This window comes from Salvelinus sp. IW2-2015, linkage group LG30 (genome assembly GCF_002910315.2).
Source record: "Salvelinus sp. IW2-2015 linkage group LG30, ASM291031v2, whole genome shotgun sequence".
NCBI classification, from domain to species: Eukaryota; Metazoa; Chordata; class Actinopteri; order Salmoniformes; family Salmonidae; genus Salvelinus; species Salvelinus sp. IW2-2015.
Window position 1 is genome coordinate 13,402,189 of NC_036869.1, and position 21,543 is coordinate 13,423,731.

The following is a 21,543-nucleotide window of genomic DNA, read 5'->3' on the forward strand; positions in this document are numbered from 1 at the left end:
AAATGTTTCTTAAACTTTATAAGAATAGGCTGGTTTTCTCCAAAAGAGAGATCTGATTTGGACAAATACACATGCACAGTTAAGACCTACAGCTCTCACATCACTCGGAGTACAAGCAACACCTTTTACTTTATCAGCTTGAGAACGATTACTTTGCCAGAGAGAAATGCACAATTTACAGTACACAGCAATCATGGAGGAATGTATGGTGGTTAACTAGGAATTGGATAGAAAGCAGAAAAAGATATGGCATGATAATTCAGTAGTTTAGTCAGAGAATTGTAGCTAGATGACGCTCCCCATATGGCTCTGACTGGCTGCAGGAGCAAGGGAACTGAACCAGGCAAATCAGAACGTTCATGCACACAGACCCTAGTATTATTATATGAGTAATCTATAACACATTGCATAATCTTTATAAATGATTATACATTACGTCATCTGTACACATGTATGCATAAACAAAAATAAAGTACAGTAGATAAAATGACATGTAGGCACATAAAAAAACGTCTCTGCTGAATGATAAGGTGGCAGGCTTTGGCACTTTGTTAAGATTTCACACAAATGATTATTTTAATCTAGAACGTTAACATTTTCACTAAGGCTGGACAGTTGCTGAAACAGATAATCCCTAATGTCGTTGTATAACCCACAGAAAAGCAAGGCGTCAGCTTTTGTTTCAATGGATCCATCGTTACAAAAAGAACAGACATTTATCTAAGGAAGTGTTTGTTTTTTCGAAGGTTGTGCGTAGCTTCCTCTATGAAGAGTTCCAAGAGTCGTAAAAATCTGAAGGGTCTTATCCTCCAAGGTCTAATCCCTCACCAACCAGCCCACATCCTCATCCACACACACCCCATCTTCCATCCCCATCCTCCAGTCTAGTCAATCGGCCAAGTATAGTCAACTATCTGCTGCGAAGTTGATAATTAGCTAGGTTTGAAAGGCATGATTCTCTTTGTTTAGGCCTTCTGTGTTGCACTGTCTATCTTTGGAGGGGGAAGGGAAACGGACAGTGTTTCCTATGGATACCTGTAGAAATCTCTCCCCTTTCCTTTCCCCTATCAATAGTATAGTATTTTTTTGTGTGGGGGGGGGGGGGSAAAACACAAACAAGTGGATTGGTAGAATCAAGAATTCTTATCGATGAACTTGTTCCAATGCGTTTGTCAAGGTAAACTTTGAAATGCTTATATTTTATTAATTTAGCAGACATTTAAGACACACTCATACTCTCAGATATAATCCCAGAAAGAATGAGGTTGAGTTCAAACTAAATCAAATGAAACTTTCTTTCTTTCCGTGAACATATCTACACGCTAAAAAGAAGAAGAAAACGAGGGGGAGAGAAAAAATGTAACATATAATTCTAAGTACAAATAAAAGAACAATATAACCATAAAAGGAATAAGACCATTTTTTAAGGAKATAAAAACTTTACTTGATTTTGAAAAACATTTGATCACAAAAGCAAACTGAAATAAAAAGTGCATTCCACTCAGGAGAACAAGACCACCTTCAAGTAAAACATGAATTAACCGTTTGTTTCTGTTAAGTAAAATCCCTGACCCATAAAAAGCACCTTATATCCCTGCACTGTACTGACACCATATTGAATACATCAATGGCAAGATTTCCATCAAACTCTGACATTTTCAAACTGACATCAAACCAACAACCTTTACAGTCATAATGAGTATTCCCTCCACATGTTCACAATCAGACTGTGAGTATAAAAATGACACAACACAAGAAAAGTTACCACACAGGGTTACAAAGTTATTCTGGTTTTCCACAAGGGTTGCTGACCTGTAATTACCACAACCACAACCACAACCACAACCACAACCACAACCACAACCACAACCACCACTTCCACAGCAGTTGTCAGGCTCCTTCCATTTATCTATTCATTCACCAATCAGGAGAGAACATAATGTACATATGCAAATACATCAAAGCTAGAATCCTTAGCTGCTACATTCATTTCTGGACACTAAAAATAGATTCTTAAATGCCTCATAAGCTTAGTGTAGTTTAACTGTCATGCCCCGTCAGAACTTGTTTTACTCCAATGTTTGTAAACAATGTAAACGTAACAAACACAATATAGCCTCAAAACATGGTTAAAACTACCCTTTTGATATCCTGGATGGTCAGTCGTTGCATCCATAGCTCTGTCTGTGAATTTGAGAGTGGTTACATTTCTCGAGGCCAATCCCTCAGCTTTTTATCGAAACAGAAGCTGGTGACCACTTTTTTATTGRTTCAGTATGTCAGTATGTCAATGTATGTAAAATATGTAAAGCATCCTTGTGACTATACCTGACACTACTTCCCCAGACAGTCAGTCAGACAGACCAACATAGATCGACAATATAGACCCATTATAGACCCACGTCAAAAAGTTGTGTGCTCATTTGAGCAGAAGAAAGGGGTTTGTTTACATGGAAGCCACATGCAACTTCAAATGCAGCTTGCGCAAGTTAACAAACACATGATCAGATGGTTATCGTACCGAGGTAAAGGCAGTTTCAAGTTGGAAATTCAYCGGTTATTCGCCTGTAGTTTTCCTTACGTCCAACAGCAGTTAGGGACCGTCAACACAGAGACAAATCTAATTTTTCTAATTTCAATAGCTATTTAACCATTACTCCTAAAACTTTCAAAACTGGTTGTAGCTAACCCGATGGCATAGACACACATTGCACAGACTTTTTTTGTTGTAAATTTACATCTCGCACTATTTAAATTATTTATTTACATTTGTGAATTCATTATTTACATTTGTGAATTTATTTACATTTGTGAACCAATAGCTCTTTGGTCATATGATCTKGTGACTTCAAACAAGGTTCAGAATGTACATTCAGTGGCCCTACACATTGCACACCCTTTAGTTTGTCAATTTCCATCTCACACAATTTAACATGAATTTGTCAAACTTTCAAATTTCAATAGCTCCTGTGTCATGTGACCTACTGACTTCAAACAAGGTTCAGAATGTACACTCAGCGGGCCTACACATTGCACACCCTTTAGTTTGTCCATTGTCATCTCATGCAATTTTACATTKATTTTCAATGTTTTTTAATGTTTCTAATTTCAATAGGTCATGTGACCTACTGACCTCAAACAAGGTTCAGGATGTCCACTGACTACCCTTCTATATTGCACACCCTTTAGTTTGTCCATTTTAATCTCACACGTTTTTACATTAAATTTGTAAACTTTTTAATTTCAATAGCTCCTTGGTCATGTCACCTACTGGACTCAAAGAAGGTTCAGAATGTCCACTGACTACCCTTATAGAGTCAGTGGACTATAGTTATTCCATTGTACTGGATCTAATACATATTACCATTTTAAATTCGTAAGTGTAATCATTTTTTATGACATACTGTTAAAACCTCTCTTGGCTGCTGGCTCTGTCACTTTCAGACATGCACAGAGCAGGCTGGAAGGGGAAGGGTAGATCTTGACTTGACCCACAGGGGTTCTCTGTAAAGAGAGTGTAATCCAAAAGACACAGACACGCCCCTTGACTTTCAATTGGCACTCTTGACCTGTATGTATTCTCTCCAGATTGGTCTCGGTGGTGCTTAGTCAATGGGGCCCCCTCATAAAGTTTTTACACAGTCTGGCAGTCGGACTAAAGTGCCAGATGTATGACGACAGACATTCTCCTTTGTACAGTTGAAGTCGGAAGTTTACATACACCTTAGCCAAATACATTTAAACTCAGTTTTTCACAATTCCTGAAATTGAATCCTAGTAAAAATTCCCTMTCTTAGGTCAGTTAGGATCACCACTTTATTTTAAGAATGTGAAATGTCAGAATAATAGTAGAGAGAATGATTTCTTTCAGCTTTTATTCCTTTCATCACATTCCCAGTGGGTCAGAAGTTTACATACACTCAATTAGTATTTGGGAGCATTMCTTTTAAATAGTTTAACTTGGGTCAAACGTTTCAGGTAGCCTTCCATAAGCTTCCCACAATAAGTTGGGTGAATTTTGGCCCATTCCTCCTGACAGAGCTGGTGTAACTGAGTCAAGTTTGTAGGCCTCCTTGCTCGCACACGCTTTTTCAGTTCTGCCCACAAATTTTCTATAGGATTAAGGTCAGGGCTTTGTGATGGACACTCCAATACATTGACTTTGTTGTGCTTAAGCCATTTTGCCACAACTTTGGAAGTATGCTTGAGGTCATTGTCCATTTGGAAGACCCATTTGACCCAAGACCCAAGCTTTAACTTCCTGACTGATGTCTTGAGATGTTGCTTCAATATATCCACATAATTTTGCTTCCTCATGATGCCATCTATTTTGTGAAGTGCACCAGTCCCTCCTGTAGCAAAGCACCCCCACAACATGATGCTGCCACCCCCGTGCTTCACGGTTGGGATGGTGTTCTTTGGCTTGCAAGCCTCCCCCTTTTTCCTCCAAACATAACYYTGGTCATTATGGCCAAACAGTTCTATTTTTGTTTCATCAGACCAGAGGACATTTCTCCAAAAAGTACGATCTTTGTCCCCATGTGCAGTTGCAAACCGTAGTTTGGCTTTTTTATGGCGGTTTTGGAGCAGTGGCTTCTTCCTTGCTGAGCGGCCTTTCAGGTTATGTCGATATAGGACTCATTTTACTGTGGCTATAGATACATTTGTACCTGTTTCCTGCAGCATCTTCACAAGGTCCTTTGCTGTTGTTCTGGGATTGATTTGCACCTTTCACACAAAAGTACGTTGATCTGTAGGAGACAGAACGCGTCTCCTTCCTGAGCGGTATGACGGCTGCGTGATCCCATGGTGTTTATACTTGCGTACTATTGTTTGTACAGATGAATGTGGTACTTTCAGGCGTTTGGAAATTGCTCCCAAGGATGAACCAAACTTGTGGAGGTCTACAATGTCTTGGATGATTTCTTTTGATTTTCCCAAGATGTCAAACAAAGAGGCACCGAGTTTGAAGGTAGGCCTTGAAATACATCCACAGGTACACCTCCAATTGACTCAAAAATGTCAGTTAGCCTATCAGAAGCTTCTAAAGCTATGACATCATTTTCTGGAATTTTCCAAGCTGTTTAAATGCACAGTCAACTTAGTGTATGTAAACTTCTGACCCACTGGAATTGTGATACAGTGAATTATAATTGAAATAATCTGTCTGTAAACAATTGTGGGAAAAATGACTTGTGTCATGCACAAAATAGATGTCCTTACCGACTTGCCAAAACTATAGTTTGTTAACAAGAAATCTGTGGAGTGGTTAAAATATGAGTTTTAATGACTCCAACCTAAGTGTATGTAAACTTCCGACTTCAACTGTATTTATGGGAACAAATATTCCCTAACACTTTGGATGCTAATCTTGGACAGTTAAAAGACACAATGCGTCAAAGCAAAAAAAACTAAAAACATTACTAATTACTGTCCATTAACCTCAACCTTGTGGGTCTGTGGGTGTTTGGGCCAATAAAGTGCCAACTCAATTCTACCACTGACTAGTCTCTCATGCCCCTATGAATGGGGACACAGGGCAATAGTTTTTAATCTTAACCAGKCCCATTTTTTACTAGAGTACACTAACCCCTAATTGGGGCTCTTTCTTGACACACAGTAGCAGTTTACCAGATAAGAAGTCAAGAAGATCAGAAAGTAGATTGTTGTAAGGGTGTATTACATCCTGTGCTGGCCACATTGTCATATCCATTCTGGATTCTGAGTGGTAAAATCATAGCTGAAAAATGCCTCTATGTATGTATATACTGTATGTGGGAATGTCTTATGTCCGTCCTACATGCTACTTTTATTATTCTCCTGTAAATGGTTCAGTGCCTATAATTTAGGCAGTGTGTAGATTGGGGCACAAAGGACATTACCTCTACTAGATTATAGTGATAAGGAAATCAACATACAGTTTTGGCCTGTGTATTCATTTGCGTATAACTAATCAGAATTCCATTATGTTTACATAAAAAAGAGAATTATGTACAGTCGTGGCCAAAAGTTTTGAGAATGACACAAATATWAATTTTCACAAAGTCTGCTGCCTCAGTTTGTATAACGGCAATTTGCATATACTCCAGAATGTTATGAAGAGTGATCAGATGAATTGCAATTAATTGTGTGCTTCTACACCTGCATTACTAGCTGTTTGGGGTTTTAGGCTGGGTGTCTGTACAGCACTTCGAGATATTAGCTGATGTACGAAGGGCTATATAAAATAAAATTGATTGATTGATTGATTGAATTGCAAAGTCCCTCTTTGCCAAGCAAATGAACTGAATCCCCCAAAAACTTTTCCACTGCATTTCAGCCCTGCCAGAAAAGGACCAGCTGACATCATGTCAGTGATTCTCTCGTTAACACAGGCGTGAGTGTTGACGAGGACAAGGCTGGAAATCACTCTGTCATGCTGATTGAGTTCGAATAACAGACTGGAAGCTTCAAAAGGAGGGTGGTGCTTGGAATCATTGTTCTTCCTCTGTCAACCATGGTTACCTGCAAGGAAACACGTGCCGTCATCATTGCTTTGCACAAAAAGGGCTTCACAGGCAAGGATATTGCTGCCAGTAAGATTGCACCTAAATCAACCATTAATCGGATCATCAAGAACTTCAAGGAGAGCGGTTCAATTGTTGTGAAGAAGGCTTCAGGGCYCCCAAGAAAGTCCAGCAAACGCCAGGACCGTCTCCTAAAGTTGATTCAGCTGTGGGATCGGGGCACCGCCAGTACAGAGCTTGCTCAGGATTGGCAGCAGGCAGGTGTGAGTGCATCTGCACGCACAGTGAGGCGAAGACTTTTAAAAGATGGCATGGTGTATAGAAGGGCAGCAAAGAAGCCACTTCTCTCCAGGAAAAACATCAGGGACATACTGATATTCTGCAAAAGGTACAGGGATTGGACTGCTGACGACTGGGGTAAAGTCATTTTCTCTGATGAATCCCCTTTCCGATTGTTTGTGGCATCCGGAAAAAAGCTTGTCCGGAGAAGACAAGGTGAGCGCTACCATCAGTCCTGTGTCATGCCAACAGTAAAGCATCCTGAGACCATTCATGTGTGGGGTTGCTTCTCAGCCAAGGGAGTGGGCTCACTCACAATTTTGCCTAAGAACACAGCCATGAATAAAGAATGGTACCAACARATCCTCCGAGAGCAACTTCTCCCAACCATCCAGGAACAGTTTGGTGACGAACAATGCCCTTTCCAGCATGATGGAGAACCTTGCCATGAGGCAAAAGTGATAACTAAGTGGCTCGGGGAACAAAACATTGATATTTTGGGTCCATGGCCAGGAAACTCCCCAGACCTTAATCCCATTGAGAACTTGTGGTCAATCCTCAAGAGGCGGGTGGACAAACAAAAACACACAAATTCTGACAAACTCCAAGCATTGATTATGCAAGAAGGGGCTGCCATCAGTCAGGATGTGGCCCAGAAGTTAATTAACAGCATGCCAGGGCGGATTGCAGAGGTCTTGAAAAAGAAGGGTCAACACTGCAAATATTGACTCTTCGCATCAACTTCATGTAATTGTCAATAAAAGCCTTTGACACTTATGAAATGCTTGTAATTATACTTCAGTCTTCCATAGTAACATCTGACAAAAATATCTAAAGACACTGAAGCAGCAAACTTTGTTACGCTTTGTTTTGTTTTAGATTGAATGTTTTGCATGCCAACAGTGGTTCCATGTGCTGTGCCTCGTAATGAAGACAAAAMAGTTCAACAGAGTGAAGAACACAAACTGGAAGTGCAGTCTTTGTTGTTGAAAATGTATGCTATACCCCATCCACACTGAAGAGGCTCTGAAATGTACATCAACCAGGGATAAAGAGAAAGTTAACACAGTGAAATGTTCTGTACTTATTTGAAGTAAAGTGTATGTTGACATGTTGGAAAAGATTAAAGGTCTACAATTTCTGTTTATTTGTCAATATTCAGTTTTTATTCATTGATTTACTGGCCACCATTACTGTGGTTACATGATAGGTATATGTATTGCCCAGCAAACCCACTGCAGCCTATCTCACTAACTCGGGGCGAGGGGACGGACTAAAGTTGAACTGTTACACAATGTGTAGGCCTCCTGAGTGGACATTCTGAACCTTGTTTGAAGTCAGTAGGTTACATGACCAAGGAGCTATTGAAATGTGAAAGTTTACAAATTTAATGTAAAAACGTGTGAGATAAAAATGGACAAACTAAAGGGTGTGCAATATAGAAGGGTAGTCAGTGGACATTCTGAACCTTGTTTGAGGTCAGTAGGTCACATGACCAAGGAGCTATTGAAATTCGAATGTAAAAAAGTTTGTACTTTGTTTATGCTCCCTAACTATTCACCTAGGAATACAAAATGCTGCTCATATTTCCACATGTTTGTTAGCTTTGGAAAGGGAATTAATGTCCAAATCGTGAAAATAAGACCTGTGCAATGTTGTGCTCAATTTTTCCAACGTCATGACACTTATTTGGAGTCTGTGGCTCAAGTGGTTTGAAAGCGTGAATATCCGTCAAATATCCAACTTGAAACTGTCTTTACCTCGGTGGTTATTGTCTYCAACATCACAGATGTCATCGGAGGGTTGATTACCTAGGAAGTTAGCAAGCCAGTGAGGCAAGGTAAAATATCACAAATAAAACTAGATAAAGCCCGAAGAATAATATACTTGTTGAGCATAGCCATAGCCATCAGTCTTGTGTGTTTTCATGGTGTTCACATACCCACTGCTAAATTTGTCAAGGTCCCAATATCAGCGTTTAGTTTTTAGCTGGGAGCTGGGAGCATGCGTGTGCACCCCTCAAACGTAACATTTCCCAAAGGGAACAACGCGTCATTTCAAAGTGGATAATTGGGTAATATTTGGTTGAGACATTGATCAATGAGATTACAAACTATATTCACCCGCTCAAAAAGACAGCGAAAAGTTAATTGACTTTCCAATGTGCTTTCAACCATCTAAAAGCACAACCAATTTCCAATGGAAAAGCAATGTTCGATTTTTGGCTTAGTCACCCAAWTGTCTATCACTGAGCTTTCAACCATTTAAAAGCACAGCAATGTTCAAATGTGAATACAATGTCAGATGTTTGGTTTATTTATACAACATATTAATGTGTTATCTCTGTGCTTCATCTAATAGCACAACCAAATGACCTGGATTGCAGTTGAGATTATATCGTTTAATTGCATTCATTAACATTTATTTTAGATTGAGTTGCGAATTCAACATATAATTTGTTAACTTATCYACAACTTAATAGGCTATTTATTGTATTTCAAAAGTGCTATTGAATCGTTTGATTGTCAACGCAAATATCAAATATCAACATTTGAAGGAGATTTGTCTTCTGCTTTSATAGTTCCATCTGTGTCACTAACTTAGTTTGGCTTTAATGCCAGCTTGTCTATCAATTAATAATTGATCAAAGAAGCATTTACTTCTGTAAGAAGCATTTACATTAGCCCTATCCATATAGGCCAATTCCCATGAGGGTTAAAGGTACACATTCAACATATTTTATACAAGGTTTGTGTATGTTGAAATTTGGTTACCATSATGACATAACCCTATGGTTGAAATTTCACCCTCAAAACAACAACTTTTTCCAAATCCAATGTATTTTCCATGTAGATTCCATGTCACAATATGTTGACAAATTACTTTAAAGCAATGTTAACACAAACCATATAGAAAGGGGGCTACTTGCAAATGTATTTTACATGTATTTTAATTAAATACATTACTTGGCACCAGTATTATAGGCAATTTGTCAACTAGCTCTCGCAGTCTCAAGTCAAAATTAGACGTTCGTCCATGTTTCTCAAACGTCAAATTTCAAAGTTGTTGCAAACYTCAACTTTTTAAGTATTTATGGTTAAGTTTAGGCATTAACTCTGAATTGTCAATGTTAAAATTAAGTTTTGGCATTAACTTTGYATTGTAAGTGTTAGAATTAAGTTTAGGCATTAACTCTGAATTGTAAGTGTTAGAATTAAGTTTAGGCATTAACTCTGAATTGTAAATGTTAGAATTAAGTTTAGGCATTAACTCTGAAATTTTAAGGTTAGGCATTAACTCCAAATGGTTAAGGTAAGAGTGAATGTTTGGGATAGGCTTAAAACAAAAATCTAAAAAACAACTTTCAATTGCTGGATTCGAGCGTGCTACCTTTGGCACCTGAGGCAGATACCTATTCGCCCCGTCCACAACGCCCTAGAAAAACTTAAACCTACTTGAAGGTAACAGCTTTCACTGTTGCCCCTGATGACATGGGATGAATAATACATGCATTTTAATTAAATACATTACTTGGCACCAGTATTTTGTTGTTTATTCTGATATAAATGCATTGGTCTTTAGTTTATTTTGTAACAAGATACATGACATGTCCATGTATCTTTGCTCATCTCTGCAGACAGACAAGGTTTTATGGTTCTGTTGGCTTTCCTGTCTTTCTCTCTGGGCTCTCCTGTCTCTGATAAAGCCTGATGATCTTGGTGTCATGTAGTTTCTTCCAGGTCTTGATCTCTAGGTTGTAGTCGTGATTAGCGTAGAAGATGACTCTGGTTTTAGAGTGTCTCTCAGCATAGTAGTTAGGATATTTACTGTGGTCCTCAGTGATGAATCCATACGCATCCACCTGAGAGAGGGCAGAGGGAGAGATAGATGATCTCAGATGCTACCAAAATCTCCGGGTGGCGCAGGGTCCCTAGGGCACTGCATCGCAGTGCTAGCTGCGCCACCAAGATCTCTGGGTTCAGCGCCCAGGCTGGCTGGGTTCGCGCCGGCGGCTCTGTCGCAGCGGCCGCAACCGGGAGATCCGTGGGGCGACGCACAATTGGCATAGCGTCGTCCGGGTTTAGGGAGGGTTTGGCCGGTAGGGAGGGTTTGGCCGGAGGGATTCCTTGTCTCAGTATGTAAAAATGTAATAAAAATGTATGCACTCTACTGTAAGTCTCTTCTGATAAGAGCGTCTGCTCTTGGCCGGTAGGGATATCCTTGTCTCAGTAATGTAAAAAATGTAAATAAAATGTATGCACTCTACTGTAAGTCGCTCTGGATAAGAGCGTCTGCTAAATGACTTAAATGTAAATGTACCAAGTTCCCCTTACACTGTTGGGCACTACTTTAAACTAGAGCCCCAATTTCAATAAAGAGCATCATAAGACCATCAAATAACTCAATGGTCTGTTTCAGCACAGTCATGGCGCCAAGCCAGCGATGTACAACAACGTAAGTAGTGGATGGTCAGTGAGTGCAGTACAGCAATCGCTTCTAAGTTACTTCTAAATTGTGTGTGTGTGTGTGTGTGTGTGTGTGTGTGTGTGTGTGTGTGTGTGTGTGTGTGTGTGTGTGTGTGTGTGTGTGTGTGTGTGTGTGGTGTGTGTGTGTGTGTGTGTGTGTGTGTGTGTGTGTGTGTGTGTGTGTGTGTGTGTGTGTGCAGACTAACCACGTCACAGGTGTGCAGGGCCAGGAAGAGTGTGAATGCTCCGTTAGTAGGTCTGCATATAGCCCAATAAGAACCCTTCAGCGCCTGGGACCACATGAACCTACGAATGAGGAGCACACATACACGCACAGTTTCATTTCAGAAGTACAGTCGAAGTCGGAAGTTTACATACACTTAGGTTGGAGTCATTAAAACTCATGTTTTAACCACTTTACAGATTTCTGTTAACAAACTATAGTTTTGGCAAGTCGGTAAGGACATGTACTTTGGTGCATGACACAGTAATTTTTCCAACAATTGTTTACAGACAGATTATTTCACTTATAATTCACTGTATCACAATTCCAGTGGGTCAGAAGTTTACATACACTAAGTTGACTGTGCCTCTAAACAGCTTTGGAAAATTCCAGAAAATTATGTCATGGCTGTAGAAGCTTCTGATAGGCTAACTGCATTTTTGAGTCAATTGGAGGTGTACCTGTGGATGCATTTCAAGGCCTACCTTCAAACTCGGGGTCTCTTGCTTGACATCTTGGGAAAATGAAAAGAAATCACCAAGACCTCAGAAAAAAATGTAGCCTCCACAAGTCTGGTTGATCCTTGCTAGCAATTTCCAAACGCCTAAAAGTACACGTTCATCTGTACAAACAATAGTACGCAAGTATAAACACCATGGGACCACGCAGCCGTCATACCGCTCAGGAAGGAGACGGTTCTGTCTCCTAGAGATGAACATATTTGGTTGAAAAGTGCAAATCAATCCCTGAACAACAGCAAGGACCTTGTGAAGATGCTGGAGGAAAGAGGTACAAAAGTATCTATATCCACAGTAAAACGAGTCCTATATCGACATAACCTGAAAGGCCGCTCAGCAAGGAAGAGCACTGCTCCAAAACCGCCATAAAATAGCCAGACTACGGTTTGCAATGCACATGGGGACAAAGATCGTATTTTTGGGAGAAATGTCCTCTGGTCTGATGAAACAAAAATGGAACTGTTTGCCATAATGACCACTTTATGTTTGGAGGAAAAAGGGGGAGGCTTGCAAGTCGAAGAACACCATCCCAACCGTGAAGAACGGGGGTGGCAGCATCATGTTGTGGGGGTGCTTTGCTACAGGAGGGACTGGTGCACTTCACAAAATAGATGGCATCATGAGGAGAAAATGATGTGGATATATGAAGCAACATCTCAATCGTCAGTACATGTCAGGCATCAGATCAGTAGCATGCTAGCAGTCAGATGGAGTGGCCATCACAAAGCCCTGACCTCAATCCTATAGAAATTTGTGGGCCAGAACTGAAAAGCTGTGCGAGCAAGGAGGCCACAAACCTGACTCAGTTACACCAGCTCTGTCAGGGAGGAATGGGTCAAAATTTCCCAACTTATTGTGGGAAGTTGTGGAAGGCTACCTGAAACGTTTACCCAAGTAAACAATTTAAAGGCAATGCTACCAAATACTAATTGGGTGTATGTAAACTTCTGACCCACTGGAATGTGATGAAAGAAATAAAAGCTGAAATAAATCATTATTTTTACTATTATTCTGACATTTCACATTCTTAAAATAAAGTGGTGATCCTAATTGACCTAAAACAGGGAATTTTTATTAGGATTAAATGTCAGGAATTGTGAAAAACTGAGTTTAAATGTATTTGGCTAAGGTGTATGTAAACTTCCGACTTCAATTGTAACATAGAAGCGAGGGCTGTACTGCACTGCATGCACTATGTGATCACGTGGTTCTACCTACACCGCCTTCAGAAAGAATTCACCCCCTTTGACTTATTACACATTTTGTTGTGTTACAGCCTGATTTCAAAATGGATGAAAAAAAAAAATTTCTCACCTATCTACACACAATAAACCATGAAAAAGTGAAAACATGTTTTTAGAAATTTTAGCAAATGTATTGAAAATGAAATACAGAAATATCTAATTTGCATAAGTATTCACACCCCTGAGTCAATACATGTTASAATCACCTTTGGCAGKGATTACAGCTGTGACTCTTTCTGGGTAAGTCTCTAAGAGCTTTGCACACCTGGATTGTACAATATTTCCCCATCACTATTTTCAAAAAAATGTCAAGCCCTGTCAAATTGGATGTTGATTATCGCTAGACAACCATTTTCAAGTCGCATTGCGAGGCATTGGAAAGCCTCCATGCTCTTTGTGGTTGAATATGTGTTTGAAATTCACTGCTCAACTGAGGGACCTTACAGATAATTGTATGTGTGGAATATAGAAATMAGGTTGTCATTCAAAAATCATGCTAAGCACTATTAAGGCACAGAGAGTCCATTATTATGTGACTTGTTGAGAAAATTTGTACTCATGAACTTATTTAGGCTTTCCATAACAAAGGGGTTGAATACTCATTGACTCAAGACATTTCAGCTTTTCATTTTGAATTCATTTGGAACATTTTCAAAAAGCATAATTCCACTTTGACATTATGGGGTACTATGTGTAGGCCAGTGACCCAAAAAAATCTAAATTGAATAAATGTTCAATTCAGGCTGTAACACAACAAAATGTGGAGAAAGTCAAGGGATGTGAATACTTTCTGAAGGCACTGTAGCTGATTTGGCGCCATTACTATACTAGTCATTTCTATGGGAACTGCCCCATGTTGTGTGTCTTCTTAAAAATAATATAAGCCATTAAGCAGACACTTTTATCCATAGCAGTTTAGAGTAATGTGTGCATACAGTTWCACATGTGTGGTCCCAGWGAGAATTGAACACACAATCATGGGATTGCTAGCACCATGCCCTATCAACAGAGCAAGAATGGACCACATTGAATATGCCACAAAGTAGGTGGCAATTCCTTAACCGTATGTGTGTTGAAGGCGACTAGGACTAGTCTGGGTACTAGTCTGTTTGGCTACCATTTCACTCCTTGTACACRGTGTCATTGCTAGAGAAGACAATTCCATATAGAGTTGGCAAGAGAGCTGAAACAGACTGGCACCTAGGCTACACTAGGGCCTATTGCATCCTTCTCAAGCAGAGGGCTAGCCTTCTCTCCTTTCATACAACTGTTATTGGATGCTGTTTGTTATACCTGTTACGGGCGTATCTGAGGAAGTCAGGGTGAAGAACATAGAAGCGGTTCTCATCAAACTCTCCTGAGTATTGCATCCACGGTCTGCAGATAAGACAGCAAACACTGAGCAGAATTGGTAGTGTGTGTGTGTGTGTGTGTGGTGTGTCGTGTGTGTGTTGTGTGTGTGTGTGTGTGTGTGTGTGTGTGTGTGTGTGTGGTGTGTGTGTGTGTGTGTGTGTGTGTGTGTGTGTGTGTGTTGTGTGTGTGTGTGTGTGTTGTGTGTGTGTGTGTGTGTGTGTGTGTGTGTGTGTGTGTGTGTGTGTGTGCTGTGGTGGGTTCAAAAACTATTTGAAATCTAAAAATGACTTTAGCTGAGCTTGCCTGGCACAATGGACCAATAGAATAGTCGTGAGAGCAAAGAGTGTCAGTGTGTGAGACCACGTCACAGGCTTACCGTCTGTTCCTGTAGGGTCCATCAGAGACAGTTGTCCTCCCCAATAGACCCTTTAGCCACTGGAAATCCCTCAGCCCCTCTGGAATCAGCACATACTTTATACCCTGCACAGAACAGGCACACTCAGCACTCAGCAGTATGTGTGTGTGCATGCCTGCGTGTGGGTGCGTGAGTGTGTYTGTGAGTGTAGTAGGAATTTCCATGTGAACTAAAGAGCAGAGCAGTCGCAGATTAAATCAATAAAAATATCAATCCGGTTTATTACAAGTTGCAACAGGGAGACACCTACACCAGAGAAGCAGAGAAAATGTCTAACGRCTTCTCTGAGAACACCCTTATATCCTAATCAGCAGACAACTGTTCTGTAAACACCAGCCCGACAGGCTTGTAGGAAGTCAAAACAAAAGGCAGGGACTTTGTCATCTGCTACAGAACCACACTGTGTTCCACAGAAGACAAACCAACAGTGAATAATCAGTATGTCCTTGGTCCTTGAACATGGYCCTCCAGTCTGGCGTCAATCGCTATCAACAGATACGAGAACAATCCATAACATTCAGCTTCAAGTCTAGTGACCATCAAGCTGCACCCAGTGTCACAAACAGAACACTGGAAATCATGTGTYAAACAGAAAGGGAAAACATAGAAATATGCTTAACATTGTGTTAAGCACTCTAAACTGAAAATATGAACTTTATTGATCTTAAACTTCCCCATTACAGTGAKAACACAATACCATCTCAGTCATGAACCTTTAAAAAGTCACTGTAGTCTCATGTCAGTACAGKAGCAGCACTTCGGTTACCTACCTTGTCATGCGGTGCACTGTTGTAGCCGTATTTCTTGAAGATGAGAAGKGACTGGGTGATGGAGTGGGCGGTGTGAACGTAGACCGAGGTTCTGTTGCCTACATCCTCCTCGTAACCCTTGGTTACGGCACCATTCATCCTGACAGAGACGGGAACAGGGACAGAGACAGGAAGAGACAGGCAAGGTTAGTCATCACGCAAATGTTGACCACCTCCATTACATTGACACGATCATGATAACTGCTAAGTATGTTGCACACATAACAGTTGTGTTGTCTATATTGTAACATGTCTAATCCTAATTGGCAATATCAGATTCTGACTGTGTCTGTATCATTCTAATGCGATTCAACCTACTAATCTATGTATGAGCTCATAGTCGTTCATTCAGCCCTATTTGAACAGGGTTTTCCACATGCTCCACAGTCCGAAATCCTTTAATAACCTTTACAAAGTCAGACCAGGTGAACCAGTGGAGCAGCCCAGCTACCATGGCGACCATTCTGCCCCTTAAAAGTTTACATCAYTCCTTTCATTCACCCACAATGCTTCAGGCTAAGCAAGCAGACATTTCTAGGCAGTCGGTCCCCATCAGCATCCCAGCCAATCCCACAATGCACTTAAAAGGTGTGTGTCTCATATCCCTTCCCTCCCTGACACAAATGGACCCTGCCAGATTAAAAAAAAATGGTGGCTCCAGGGCGGAGAGAGTGACAACGTCCAGATAGCAACATTGTAAACTAAACGCTTGAGATGTATGTGTGTTATACTGTATGTCTATGTGTGTGTGTTGCTGAATAAATCCCATTCCAAACATACTGTAACCATACCTTAATAAAACAAAGTACAACAAATATTTGATGTAGCTATTATACTGGAGGACTATCCTGTTGGTGTTATAGTAATTCACCCTGCTTGGACTAAAGCCCTACTGTGATAAACACCTCCWGTGCTTGCCAGGAGTACGGCCAGGAGTTAAACTCACAGCCCGTTTTATTCTCATGGGAGTCTATCTCCTGACATCAAACACAAAGTTATGATCCAGAAACAAAAATAGGTTATAGCTGAAATGTTAATATCAACATGTTTGTTTCAATTAGCTTAGCMTTTTATCCTTCCTGATTGGTGCATTTTGTTTCTATTGTACATTGCAATGTAATGATGCATGCACTCACAGAGACACACACACACACACCACACACACACAGAACACAATYACCCCACTGACCGGAACACATAGTCGTGAGCATCTATCTCCTTGCCCATCCTAGAGCCYTTGAGTATTCCTCCTGTTGCCACCACAGCACAGCGTATACACCCAGGGTTTCCCCGTGGCAAGAGCAGGGGCTCTCTGGGCTTGGGGATCAGATCCACCACTGCCTTTATCTCTGTAAACACACAGATACAAAACCAATTTTGGGGGGATTCAATTAAGGGGCACTTTGGAAATACTTTSTAACCACTCCATTCACAATGTCTTAATAATAAAGGCCAAGTAGATCTACATACCAGTAGAAACAGTAAATAAACCATTGGCTCGTTGATGAAAATAAACTCTGACACTTTACGTTGCATAGGCTGCAGTAAAAATCGGGAAAAAGTTCAAGCCCGGTACAGAWACAACAGRCGAGACAAGACGGTTTCATGCAGTTTTAGAATAAGGTAATTTGATCTGAACGGTCTCATGATGCTTCTGGAGTTTCCAAGATTCATGGAGTTAAAACATCCTGTCAAACCGGTCCAGCATGCATACAAGGCACTATGACATTGACCAAAAGGGCCTATAGGGTAGAGATTCCAAATGTGTCAAACATTGCTCAAATGTTAAAATGCACAAAACTCACTTGGATAATAGAAACAAGCACAGAAGGTTGAATAAATGACCAGAACATGAAGGGAAACCATAGCCNATAAATGACCAGAACATGAAGGGAAACCATAGCCGATAGTTTTATTTCCCATTTTTCATTGCAGTGTCCCTTTAAAAGTGCAATATGCAGAAATCACTCGCCAGTTCCTGGCTGCTAAAATTCTAATAGTTTGGCCAGTATGGAGAATTAGGTAAACCCACAAGTCCAAATCCCTACCTCCATCCATAGCTAATTTAGGAAACAAGACAATGTTAACAACTATTGCTCTCAATGTGATGTGATTGAAGGGAAGCCATAATTTTTTTGTGTGCGGCAGGATTATTCACAGTTGAGCTCACTCAGTTTTTTCTTTATTTCTTTTGTCAATTGTTTGGGGAAGCCTGACTTCCCTTGGCATCCATGAATACGTGCCACTGTACAAAACTGAAAGTAGAAGAAGCAAAAATGTAACTTAAGAAAGGGAACTATAGAAATAGAAACTTAGAAGAGATCTACCACTTCTAAGACTTGCTTTTAATAAGAATTACAGATTTATAACTCACAATTCTATGTGAATTTGGGGGGGTCACCCAAAAAGTTACATATAGCAGCTTTAAGCAAAGGACTTCCTTTGGGCAATCAAATGCATATGCCACTTGCTTTTTCCATTCTCTGTCTTGCTGTTTCTTTCTTTATGTCATATTCCTGAGGCTGCACACATGTGGCTGTATTTTATCAGCCGGTTATTTTCATGCGAAAGACTGCCGATCTCACGGTAATTTACCTTATAATTAACATAAAGTATTTAGCGTGGACAGGCCTCCATAAATACTGTACAAGCAAGCAGCTGATGCCTTTGGAACATCTACACTACCAGTCAAAAGTTTGGGGTCACTTAGAAATGTCCTTGTTTTTGAAAGAAAAGRACATTTTTGTCCATTAAAATAACATCCCATTGATCAGAAATACAGTGTAGACATTGTTAATGTTGTAAATGACTATTGTAGCTGGAAACGGCTGATTTTGAATGGAATATCTACATAGGTGTTTAAAGAAGCAATAAAACTGGCCTTCTTTKGACTAGTTGAGTATCTGGAGCATCAGCATTTGTGGGTTTGATTACAGGCTCAAAATGGCCAGAAACAAAGCACTTTCTTCTGAAACTCATCAGTCTATTCTTGTTCTGAGAAATGAAGGCTATTCCATGCGAGAAATTGCCAAGAAACTGAAGATCTCGTACAACTCTGCCTAGAAGGCCAGCATCCCAGNTATTCTTGTTCTGAGAAATGAAGGCTATTCCATGCGAGAAATTGCCAAGAAACTGAAGATCTCGTACAACTCTGCCTAGAAGGCCAGCATCCCAGAGTCGCCTCTTTACTGTTGATGTTGAGACTGGTGTAGGCTGTTTTCAGCTGTGCTAACATAATTGCAAAAGAGTTTTCTAATGATAAATTAGCCTTTTAAAATTATAAACTTGGATCAGCTAACACAACGTGCCATTGGAACACAGGATTGATGGTTGATGATAATGAGCCTCTGTACACCTGTGTAGATATTCCATTTTAAAAAAGCAGCCGTTTCTGGCTACAATAGTCATTTACAACATTAACAATGTCTACTCTGTATTTTGAATCAATTTGATGTTATTTTAATGGACGGAAAATGTGCTATTCTTTCAAAAACATGGACATTTCTAAGTGACCCCAAACGTTTGAACGATAGTGTTAATGGGCTGCTCACACTGTTCTCTCATCAAGTGATCATATTTTTCCCCCATCAGAATATTCTCAATTTTATCTTGTCTTTACTAATACGTCAAATTAGTTTTGATTTAGAATGTCCCATTATTAAATGGACAGGAACACTGGCAGGGGAAAAAATACATGCCATCCACATGCAGGGGTGCAACTTTGGTTTTAGAAGTGGGAGGGAAACAATATTTGTGTTTTTATTTATTATAATATTTTTACCCAGTCGGATTAACTCGCCAAGCAGCCTACCCGTCTGCTCGGAGGCATCCACATGGTCCTGAAAACTGGGGGGCAATTTCAGAACGCCCCCCCTGTCCCCAGTGAAAGTTGCACCCCTGTCCATATGCACTGAAATAGCAAATGGAGGCACTTATTCACAGGTTCTCTTTTCACTAGCGCCCAGCAGGCTACTCTGGTTATTTCCCTCCACACATCAACAACTGTTTGAGGAGCAATGTTGCCTCTCCCTGCGTGACAGGTGATATTCCGCCAAAACTCTATATGCCATGGGCTTTCCAACCCTGTTCCTGCAGCTACCCATATTTTAATTTGGGAAACCAAGTGAAATCTGTTTGGGAACATCAGTAGTAACATGTTTTCACAACAAAACATATTTCATTACACTGTTGACAGTCCCTGTCTTTGCTCGCTCGAGAAAGGAATGAAGGAGAGGGGAGGAGATGGAAATGCAAGGTAGTGAGATATTCTGTCACTAAAGGTAATGCCCTATTATTAGGCCATTCCAAATCAAATACAAATTCACTATAATTGTAGAGTAACTCTATAAGTCACCCTGCACAATCAGTGAACGAACCAACAGCATCGCCTAGGCATATACAGTATGTTGTCTCCCAGACTCATGGATAGAATGTTTGAAGAGTAGCATTAAGGTAACCAGTACATCCAGTAATAATAATACTGACCATACTCAAAGGCGATTACAGGAGCTTGGGCCTACGCATATGCATAAGCTCTAATATGGGTATGGGTGTTTTGAGTGAATAAATCCCCTTAGAAAGCTCTGTCCATTTCCTTCTGTTAGGCTTTGAAACAACATCTACAACTCCAATGTTTTCCACTCAGTTTCAATCTAATGTTGAACTTCTTTCTTCACATTGATCAATCACGGTGAGTTTTAAGTGTTTGGTGTGATTTAGAATATTATTTGCATTGCTGTCAGAGTGGTTAGAGGGACAATAGAGCCCTGAATACCCGGCTAAAAGTGACCTGATGATTGTTTAACGAGTTGGGTACTACCAACACATGGCCAGAGTGCATAAAAGGAGATTACCGTAACTCAACGGTCACGTGTAATTTTACTACTGGGCGGTAATAAGCCCAATGCACTCCTTTAGCCAATGTAGACCTGCCCTCTTTAACGCTGTATTATTGTGTGATCTAGCCAGGTATGATAAGTACCCAAAGGAAAACAGTGCCTTCCTGGAAAGATTCAGACCCCTATGACTTTTTCAACCTTTTGTAGGCTTAAATTACAAAAGTCTTTATCTCTAAATGTATTAAATAGTGTTTTTCCTCATAAATTACACACACTACCCCGATAATGCAGACCAACAAACAGGTTTTTCCTCGAAAAAAAGTGTTTGCGTAAACATTTTTTTATAATAAAAAGAGAAGAAAGAAATTATCTTGTGGAGTGGTTGAAAAACTAGTTTTAATGACTCCAACCTAAGTGTATGTAAACTTCCACTTCAACTGTAGACAGGTGTGTGCCTTTCCAAATCATGTCCAATCTATTGAATTGACCACAGGTGGACTCCAATCAAGTTGTAGAAACATCTCAAGGGGTGATCAATGAAACAGGATGCACCCCTGAGCTCAATATCGAGTCCATAGCAAAGGGTCTGAATACTTATGGAAATAAGGTATTTCAAATTTTATTTTATTTAAATGTATTTATTTATTTAATCCATTTTAGATTAAAGCTGTAACGTAACAAAATGAGGAAAAAGTCAAGGGGTCTGAAAACTTTTCAAAGCACTGTAAATAATGAAAGTAGGTTTCATTATGTCTCGTTATCAAGTCTACACAGCTGGAGAGGGAGTTGGCTCTATGAGCTGAGCTGCCTGACAAAGGATAGTTCTACTCCTGGACACACACACCTGTGTAGTTAGTGTAGTCCATAAAGCCAAAGGGGTTATTGAAGTAGG

General features: G+C 40.2%; 1 protein-coding gene and 1 non-coding gene across 2 annotated transcripts in view; both read right to left on the reverse strand.

Moving 5' to 3' along the window:
• Positions 1-10,284: 10,284 nt before the first annotated feature.
• Positions 10,285-21,543, reverse strand: part of LOC111955182 (alpha-N-acetylgalactosaminide alpha-2,6-sialyltransferase 1-like) — a 13,078-nt gene continuing 1,819 nt past the window's right edge. Inside the window, 6 exon segments of the mRNA XM_070436172.1 lie at positions 10,285-10,647; positions 11,458-11,557; positions 14,530-14,613; positions 14,966-15,069; positions 15,775-15,913; positions 17,003-17,162. Coding sequence (XP_070292273.1) covers positions 10,435-10,647; positions 11,458-11,557; positions 14,530-14,613; positions 14,966-15,069; positions 15,775-15,913; positions 17,003-17,162 — 800 coding nt within the window. The 3' untranslated portion in view covers positions 10,285-10,434.
• On the reverse strand, positions 14,423-14,506 carry LOC111955410 (U6atac minor spliceosomal RNA). The gene has a single exon (XR_002876127.1). It is a non-coding gene; the product is annotated as a U6atac minor spliceosomal RNA (small nuclear RNA).